We start from the raw sequence: 10,000 nt of genomic DNA, 5'->3' as shown, positions 1-10,000 counted from the left end.
AGTAAAGAGCCGACAGCTGAAGCTGACCAAGGTCAGGCTGCTGGTCCAGAGGAGAGTGGGAAGGCTCGTGTTGTGGAGGAGGAGATGGAGTACGACTCTGACTCTGACGGTCTCTCTGTCACAGACTCACAGTTTATAATCGAAGATATGTACAGGCTGAACGAAATCAATGCATTCCTAGATGAAACGTTTGGGAAATCTGTAAACATTTTAGAGTATTTTCCAGACGCAGACAAGTTTATAAAAAGTGTTTTGACATTACAGAGAGTGGTTGGTTTGGAGGCGTTAGATGAAAAGAAACGTTTCCGTCTTAAGAAACACATGACGAGTCTCAGAAAGCTAATGAAGAAGAATAAAGGTTCCAAAAGGTTAAGAACCTCTAAGTGAGTCTGTCATGGATGTGCTGCACTTAATCTTTATGTTACTGTTTATTCTAGTTGTCTACATCACCGCTCTTTTGCATTATTCAATGGTGAGGGTTGGCTCTTTGAATATTAACGGTGGGAGGGACCGACAGAAGAGAGCGGCCATTACAGACATGATCACACAGAAACGACTAGACATCGTTTTCCTGCAGGAAACACACAGTGACCAACACAATGAGATAGACTGGGGTTTGTGGTGGAAGGGCCAGTATGTCCTGTCTCATGGGACCAACCTGTCTGCAGGTGTAGCTGTTCTGTTTGCACCTGGGCTGAATGTTGACATCATCTCCTCCACAGAGATAGTGACAGGCAGGGCTCTAGTGGTCAGAGCATCAATACAAAACATTACATTTGTTTTTATTAACATCTATGCTCCAAACCAGGGCTCACACAGAACGGACATCTTCAAAACACTTAAAGATGTCCTGCAGCAGTGTGACCAGAACGAGTGTGTAGTGATGGGAGGGGACTGGAATTGCACCATAAATTCCTTATTGGATAGAACAGGAGAGGAACCTCACCTACAGTCATCTGCCACCTTATCACAGGTCATTGCAGAGTCAGGTGTGGTGGATGTATGGAGGGTCAAACATCCCCAGGTTAGACAGTACACATGGGTGAAGGTGTTGGATGGGAGCATCAGGGCAGCCAGGCTAGACAGGGTCTACATATCTCATAGTTTCAGCAACCGGTTATTGAACAGTCACATTTACCCAGTAGGATTCACTGACCATCACCTAGTCACCTTAGATGTGCACACCTCACCAACCACCAAATGCAGCTCTTACTGGCACTTTAACAGCAAGCTGCTTCAGGACAGTGATTTCTGTGAAATGTTTGAGGTTTTCTGGGGGATTTGGAGACAAAAGAAAAGCGACTTTGAGTCCCTGAGTCAGTGGTGGGACGTTGGAAAGGCACATATACGAGTCTTTGTTCAGCAATACACAAGTCACTCCACAGTAAAAATAAAAAGGGTCATTGAAGATCTAGAAAATGAAATCAGGGACTTGGAGCACAGTCTGCTCACTCACAACAGCACAGACACTCACAGGCTTCAACAGAAGAAACAACAACTCGGTTCATTTCTACGAGAACAAGCTAAAGGAGCTTTGGTCAGGTCGAGGTTCACCGGTATTAGGGACATGGATGCTCCGACCTCCTACTTCTTCAATCTGGAGAGGTCCGTCTCTCGGACCAAACAAATGGTGTGTCTTCGCCTCCCAGATGGTAAGATGACGACTGACCCGATTGAAATGAGACAACATGCCGTAAGTTTCTACAGTGCCCTGTTCAGGAAGGAGGACAACTACAGAGAGAGTGTTGACGAGCTGCTTCAGGACCTTCCTCAGCTGGGCCCCGAGGACAGAGCTGTCCTGGACGCCAACATCTCCCTGGAGGAGCTGACTGCTGCTGTGGGTCAGATGGCTGCTGGTAAAGCTCCTGGACTGGACGGACTGCCTGCGGATTTCTATAAACACTTCTGGAAGTGTTTGGGGGCCGACCTGTGGGAGGTACTACAGGAGTGTTCGCAGACAGGCCTGTTACCGACATCATGTCGGCATGCAGTACTGTCACTGTTACCCAAAAAAGGAGATTTGTCCTTACTGAAGAACTGGAGACCGGTGGCGTTGTTATGCACAGACTATAAACTTCTTTCCAAGGTGCTCGCCAACCGGCTTAAGAACTTTCTAGAGACTATAATCCACAGAGACCAGTCTTACTGTGTACCGGACAGATCCATTATGGATAACATTTTTCTCATGAGAGACTTGTTGGATCTTTGTAAACTGTACAATATTGATGTTGGTGTTATATCATTAGATCAGGAGAAGGCTTTTGATAGGGTTGATCATGGTTTTCTTGTTTCCACTTTAAGAGCATTTGGTTTTGGTGAAGGGTTTGTGTCACTGTTAGGTTTGATGTACAAGGAAGCTACTTGTCTGGTGAAGGTGGGGGGCGCGCTGAGCTGTCCAGTTCAAGTCCAGAGAGGCATCAGACAGGGATGTCCTATCTCTGGACAGCTATATTCCATTGCCATTGAGCCTCTTCTGAACAGGTTAAGATCCCGTCTATCAGGACTCATGTTACCTGGGCTGCCTCAGCGGCCCTCGTTGGTGGTGTCAGCATATGCTGATGATATTTATGTGTTCGTCAAAGACCAGAGGGATATCCAGTTCCTAGGTAGCAGTTTGGTTTTGTTTGAGAGGGCATCTTCAGCAAAGGTAAACTGGGAAAAAAGTGAAGCTTTGCAGGTTGGGCAGTGGTTAGACCAAGAAACACCAAAGCTACCAGGAAACATCAGATGGGGAAGGCATGGCTTGAAGGTTTTGGGTGTTTTTTTGGGAACAGAGGAGTTTCAAAGACAGAACTGGGAGGGTGCTATGGAGAGAGTATGTACCAGATTGTCTAAATGGAAATGGCTGCTACCTCAGCTCTCTTACAGGGGGAGGGTCCTAATTGTCAATAACTTGGTTGCCTCAACCCTTTGGCACAGACTGGTAGTCCTTCCTCCACCACAGGGCCTGATTGAAGAGATCCAGAGGGCAGTTGTGGACTTCTTCTGGTCGGGGCTTCACTGGCTGAGAGCTGCGGTGCTGTACCTGCCGGTCCAAGAGGGAGGACAGGGCCTGGTGGACATCGCATCACGCATCACAACCTTCAGACTGCAGACAGCTCAGAGACTGCTGTACAGCTTTGGTCTGCCATGGACTGATACTGCCTGTGTGCTGCTGAGGAGGGCTGGACGCTTAGGTTATGACAAACACCTGTTCCTGCTTCAGCCCCAGTCAGTGGATTTAACTGGTCTGACACCATTCTACCAGTCCGTCTTACAAGCGTGGCAGGTTTTTACAGTCCAGCGGAGAGCTGCGCCGACACCAGGGATGTGGCTCTTTGAGGAGCCGCTGTTTGGAAACAGCTATATCACGTCCCAGGTCCTGACGTCCGTCAGCCTGAGATCCAGACTGAGAGAGGCCGGCTGTGTGAAGCTGGGTCACCTGATGAAGACCTCCATCTCTCATCTAGCAGAGCTGATCAACATCCGGTCCAGCAGGCTGCTGCTCAGGCTGGCGGAGGAGGTCTGTGCTTCTCTGCCAGAAGTCCTCAGAGTGTTTGTTAGAGACCGCACAATATCTGACCAATGGGACGATGAATGTGAGTATGTCTTCCCATCCCTAACTGTCTATCCTACTTTGGGACTGTGGAAGGATGAGGAGGACACCTTGCTGTCCCTAAAGACACCACAGTTGGGGGACTTTGAGACTCTGGGGAGGAAAGCAGCGTATCAGGTTAGTGTGAAGGTCTCTAACTTGCGCTCTCTGGCAGGAGTTAGGGTATCGAGGTGGACCGGTTTTTTTGGCAGGGGATCCTCCCCTAGAGGCTGTTGGCGGTCCCTGTACAAACCCCCTGTAGACAAACGGACAGGAGACCTCCAGTGGAGGATTGTGCATGGGGCCATAGCTACAAACAGATATCTGGTGCACCTCAATCCTGGCTCAGGAGACAGCTGTCCTTTTTGCTTGCAGACAGAAACCATTTTCCATCTTTTTGTTGAGTGCTCCAGACTGGTGAGACTTTTCAACCGCCTGCAGGCGTGGTTCCAGGGCTTAGGAGAACACTTTTCTTTATGTCTTTTTATCTATGGTCCAAAATACTCTGCAAAAAGAAAATCTGTCCACACACTAATTAATTTCCTTTCAGGACTGGCTAAACTAGCAATTTGGAAAACAAGGAAAAACCGTGTAAGGGGTGAAGGGTCAGAAGACGTGAGTATGATGTTGACTGGGCTGCTGACTGCTCGGCTCAGGGTGGAGTTTGGTTTTTACAGACTGACAAAGAATACGGAACTCTTTGTGAGCATTTGGGGTCTGAAAGACATTTTGTGTTCAGTCATAGACAATGCTCTGGTTCTGAACTTATGATTTATTTTTTTTCTTTTAGTTTTGTTTTTTTTGGTTTGTTTTTTTTGCATGAATTAGGTTTGTTGAAATTTTAAACTGCAAACGAAATTGAAGTAGAAATAAAGATACTTTAAACCTCTCTCTCTCTCTGTCTCTCTCTCTCTCTCAGCATGTCACATCCTGGAGTGTCCTAGGGGTCGTGCCGGTGATGTCATCAACAGCATCGGTCAGGCCTTCGAAACCCGTTTCCGACAACTCCTGAACCCCACGCCGTCGCTCCTCTCCAACAATCCCAGGTTGTCCTTCTGTCTGCTGTAACCGTCTCATTGGTGTGTTTCATGTACATTTCACCCAGCTGATCAGGAGCGCAAACCAGCAATTCTGTGTTGGCCTTATACAGTTTGAGTATGTGTCTATCTTTGTGTTTTTATGTGTGTGTGTGTGTGTGTGTGTGTGTGTGTGTGTGTGTGTGTGTGTGTGTGTGTGTGTGTGTGTGTGTGTGTGTGTGTGTGTGTGTGTGTGTGTGTGTGTGTGTGTGTGTGTGTGTGTGTGTGTGTGGAGGCAGTGAGGTGAACGTCATGTGACTCTCTGCCTGCAGGTCAGCAGTGAGGATCTGTCACAAGTGGAGCACAGAGGACACGATAACGGACCAAAAGGCCAAGCGGGAGGTTGAAGCCAGCGAGCACCACGACTACTACAACGTGATCCCCGGAAAGACGCCACCCGCTGGTGGGATGGAGGACCTGCGGATCACGAGCGAGGAGAACAAACAGGATCCTGACGTTTTGGGGGTAAGAGTGACATCAACACGAACATCTAGTCAGCTTCAGGGAAGTGAGTCCTTGGATGTGCGCATGTACAGCATCTTGTATTACTGCCCACTCTTAATTTCCTCCACAGTAGTGGAGTTGTAAATGTTACAATGGTTTTATAGACTGATAATCATAAATAATAATAATCTCATTTCATCTCCAGAAGCACTTGTTCAGTTGTTGTGTAATAACTTCCCAGAATTATTGCCCTAGTCTGGGAATTAAGTCTGTGACTTTCCGGTCATGAGCACATGTCTCTAACCTTTATGCACACACACACACGCACGCACGCACGCACGCACGCACGCACGCACGCACGCACGCACGCACGCACGCACGCACACGCACACGCACACACAGAGATCTTGTCTGTATGACTCATCCGGTGCTGTTGCAGGTTTGTTGGCCTCAGCCTCTTTCACTGTACGAGAACTGCTCCATCGCAGAAGAAACTCCAGCTCCACCTGCAGGTAAAACTCATCATTACACTGCATTGTAAAACACCTCAACTGTCAGTTTAAAGTGGAACACTAATCTGAGTTTAAATCTGAGTTTTGCAACCTGGAGCTGATTTGAAAGTATTTTTAGATTAAGATTAGATTTAAAGAAAGTTCTAGAACTAACCTTATTAACACTAAGCTTTTAGATTTGGTTAGACAGCATCGTTTTAGATTTAAGTTGTATTCTTCCTCTATTGTTTCTCCGTCAGACTCAGTGGTATCTGAGATCAGCGCTGAACGGTGCAGTCCTCTCTCTGAGACACTGATCCAGGACCTGATCCAGGAGGAAGTCTGGTTCCACGGCAGGTAGGTAATCAAACGTCCCTGTCCTTCGTAACGTACGTCTCCCTCTTCCTTTCTCGGTAACTTTAACGTCTGTCCTTCGTCCCAGATTAGGACGGGAGGGGGCGGAGTCTCTTCTCACCTGTAGCGGGGACTTCCTGGTCAGAGAGAGCAGCTCTGCCTCCGGTCAGTACGTCCTCAGCGGGATGGAGGGAGCCGCCGTGCGACACCTACTGCTGGTGGATCCGCATGGACGGGTAAAGAGCTTCGGCGTGTGGAGAGGCTGGGCGCCGGCTGGCTTTAATGTTGAACCATTTTTCTGTGTTTGTTTTTTTTTTTTTGCTTAACCAGGTGCGGACCCGAGATCAGGTGTTCCTGAGCGTTGGTCACCTGGTGCGATTCCACATGGAGAACCGGATGCCCATCGTGTCTGGAAGCAGTGAGCTGTGTCTGAGACAGCCAATCCTGCAAAGACACTAAAACACACACACACACACACACACACACACACACACACACACACACACACACACACACACACACACACATTCATAGCATGTATTATACATTAGCTTGCAGCAGCGGTTTTGGAGCGGAGGCACAATGTGCACGAGCAAAAACACGTTAAAGCTGTCAACATGTCAACATGTGAGACATTACTCTGAGGACATGTACTGTACACCATGTGTTGACTACAGCTGCTGGCCTGCAGAGCATCCTCTCTCTCTCTCTCTCTCTCTCTCTCTCTCTCTCTCTCTCTCTATCTCTCTCTCTCTCTCTCTCTCTCTGTCTCTGTCTCTCTCTCTGTCTCTCTCTCTGTCTCTCTCTCTGTCTCTCTGTCTCTCTCTGTCTCTCTCTGTCTCTCTCAGGCTGAATTAGCTGGTGTCAACTCAAAGTCGAAGCACAAGCACTGGTGTTGGGAGGGAATCACCAGAATGTTTGCAAACTTTAACAATCATTTTTTTTAGATGTGCTAAACTCGTCTTGTGTTCATTTGTTTTTGAGTTGCTTCGTTTTGACGTTTGAATCCCACTTATTTGTTACATTCTGTATGAAAAGATTAAAAAGCTCTTTGTAAACAGAGACTACAGCAACAGATGTGCAGTTTAGTCTCAGATTAGACGGCAAATATGCAAATAGTAACGTTTTTTTTTTTTGTTTCCAATAAGGTAATCAAATACATCGTCTAACCCCGTTTATAAGCTAGTTATTAATAAATGAAGGAAATATTCACAGCTCAAGCTTTCTGTAACTACCTGTAGTTACTCATTGAGAAAACATTGAACAGTTTAATTTCATCTTTCTCTGTAAAGACTTCAGAAACATGAACCTTTCAAACATTGCCTATATTTAATATCTGGACGTCGATGAAGTTCTATATTTCATACTGCAGCCAACGTATATTTTTATACGGTGAAGACATTTCCCACTTTAACTTTTATTTACTCGTGTAGCTGAGACATAAAGGTGTCATTTGCTGTCTTATTTTTTTATTATTTTATGCGTTTTTTGGACTTTTTTTTTGGGGGGGGGGGGGGGGGGGGGATTTCCAATCGTTTGGTCATTTCTTGGTGCAGCTGCTGCAATTGTTGGAGGATAAAAAACAGAAAATCCAGAAGGAAAACTGCTGAAACAGAGAAGACATGGTTGAAATGGAGAATATTCAGTTGTTCCCTGAGGAAATGAAATCAGTTATAACACTTGTCTTGGTCTGTTTGAAGTTTAAAAAAAAAAAAAAATATCAGTACAATTAACATGTATTTTTGGATTTAATGATATAGGACAAGGTGGTCTTGGTGCGAATATTAGGTGATAATATTGAATTGGAGTAAAAGTACAGTCAAGGAAATCATGCATAAAGACCAATCTGGTCTTTATGCATGATTGTATTGCATGACAAATACAGTATATGGCAAAAAAAAAAATACCAAGCAGTTGCGAATGAAAACTATTCAGCTGAAGCATCTTCACGTCACCCTCCTGGAAAGAAGCTCATAAAGGAAGCTTAGCGCGCTTCACTTCGTTGTCTGCTGAGGACTCACAGCTGAGCTCTTGAAGGACACGTCGCAGGAAAAAGCACAGTTATAAGGTGAGGAACACTTTTCTAACCTCAACCCTGGAAAAGTGAGACCTTTGTGGAGGAGGAGGACAGAAAACTGAACCTTCGTGTTGCTTTTTCTTCTTTTCAGACTCAAGAAGGCCTCCGATCAGCGAGGAGTGGGTTTCAGGACACGCTCTGGTTGGTCAATGGCGACACACTCGACAGCGATGCTGTTTTCTTTGGTTATTGATAGGAGCAGGTAGGTATAGGACCAGCATGCACTGGGGTGGGCCTGTGGTTTACCAGCGCAGGAGAGGCAGCGACAGAGCCTTTCTTTGTTCTTCTTCTTTGTTTGTTTTGGTTTGGTTTGCCAAATAAATGAGACAAATGGAATCAATCTACTCTTTTTTTTTTTTTTTTTTTTTTTTTTTGCCTGAGAAAACCACATTACCCACAGTGCATCAGCGGCCCTTTGAGTCACGTTTGCTTCTTTTTGATTTATTGGACAAATGGCCGCTACAAGAGGTCAAGACGGCACACACACACACGCACACACACACGCACGCACGCACACACACACACACGCACGCACGCACGCACGCACGCACGCACGCACGCACGCACACACACACACACACACACACACACACACACACACACACACACACACACACACACACACACACACACGCACGCACACAGTACACATGTTTGTTTTTTTTTAAATGTTCCTTTATACAGGTCTTACTATGACTTCAGTTACTTCTCTTGAGTCGACACACGGAAAAATAATTACTATGGAAATCAAGCAAAGCTACTTTTTTTTTTTAACTGCCTGGATTAATTATGCCACAAGATGGCGCTATCAGACTTTTAAAAAAAAAGAAGAAGCTCACTCTCCTTCAGCATCTCCCGAAATATGTTTTATTGATCGGTCAAATACTCTCTGGCTTGATTTCTTAAATTCGTCTAAAGCTTGGTTGATGCGGTGGTTTGCATTTCTCCCTGATCTCATACACAACATGTTCCTGACCAAATATGTTTGCATATATGATCGAGCCACTGATTTAAACGTCCAGCGTCGTTTCCCCCGGTGTCCTCGAGACAGATATGTGTCTGAAAGTGAGCGGTAGTAAACAGCCCATAATAATTGCCGCAGCACTTCCCCCAGCTTTCAGCAGCCTTTCACTTTGTTGGTGAAGTGAGAGATGACTGCGTGCTCAAAGTATGCAGCCGACTGTTTCGGGGCTGTGGCCCTCGTCGTCCTCTCCAGAGGCTCCGAGGGTCTCGCCCACATTAATCACCCTCAGCGCAGCTTGTGAGGCTGAGTCCAGGGAACCACCGGCAGCTCGCTGACGACGAACCGAAAGCAGCTCTGCAGAAAAACACCGCTTCGAGCGTTCCTCGTTCAGATGACTCTGTCAAACGTAATCACAGATCTCGCATAACTTCCCACAATCCTCAGCTCTCGGGGCGTCAAAAAGAGGGCTTATCTGGTTCGTTACAAAGAGCAGGAAATGAATGCGTTTGAAATCTCTGCCGTTTGCTACACACTTTGTGCTCAAGTTTAAATATGATAGACGATATCTGCACCTTATCTGATTCGGTCAGGAGACAAACAGAAACTGAAAGTGTCTCTAGGCAAACCAAAAATCAGATATAACTATATCATCTATTAACACGAGCGCTATCATAAGTGTGTCGACAGAGTTAAGTGACTTTTTCCTGCTTCTATTACGTCTCTCTGGACTTTCTCTGAGTCACACAGGCCTCGCCCAAAACAACTCACCAGGAGCGGCACTGACCCGCGTGTGTGTGTGTGTGTGTGTGTGTGTGTGTGTGTGTGTGTGTGTGTGTGTGTGTGTGTGTGTGTGTGTGTGTGTGTGTGTGTGTGTGTGTGTGTGTGTGATGCCTTTCTTGCAGATGTGCGAGGCCTGCTGATGGCCACATGCTGTCAAAACCATGAGGTCACCGTTTGACCTCCGACCCCTCGTTCGTGTCAGAGCAGCAGCTGGTAGCCTGCGTGGCGTCGTCATAGCAG

General features: G+C 46.4%; 1 protein-coding gene across 1 annotated transcript in view; it reads left to right on the top strand.

The window, feature by feature from the left end:
• The window catches only part of LOC137888633 (SHC-transforming protein 1-like), a 15,300-nt gene extending 8,299 nt beyond the window's left edge, over positions 1 to 7,001 (top strand). The window contains 6 exon segments of the mRNA XM_068732069.1: positions 4,494 to 4,620; positions 4,923 to 5,115; positions 5,534 to 5,606; positions 5,846 to 5,942; positions 6,028 to 6,175; positions 6,270 to 7,001. Coding sequence (XP_068588170.1) covers positions 4,494 to 4,620; positions 4,923 to 5,115; positions 5,534 to 5,606; positions 5,846 to 5,942; positions 6,028 to 6,175; positions 6,270 to 6,398 — 767 coding nt within the window. The 3' untranslated portion in view covers positions 6,399 to 7,001.
• The last annotated feature ends 2,999 nt before the right edge of the window (positions 7,002 to 10,000 follow it).

The sequence above is a fragment of the Cebidichthys violaceus genome, unplaced genomic scaffold, assembly GCF_023349555.1.
Source record: "Cebidichthys violaceus isolate CVI_PGR_0920_01 unplaced genomic scaffold, fCebVio1.0.p SCAF_106, whole genome shotgun sequence".
In the NCBI taxonomy this organism is placed as follows: domain Eukaryota; kingdom Metazoa; phylum Chordata; class Actinopteri; order Perciformes; family Stichaeidae; genus Cebidichthys; species Cebidichthys violaceus.
The sequence above is the reverse complement of the archived record's forward strand: the minus strand, read 5'-3'. Positions and strand labels throughout refer to the sequence as shown.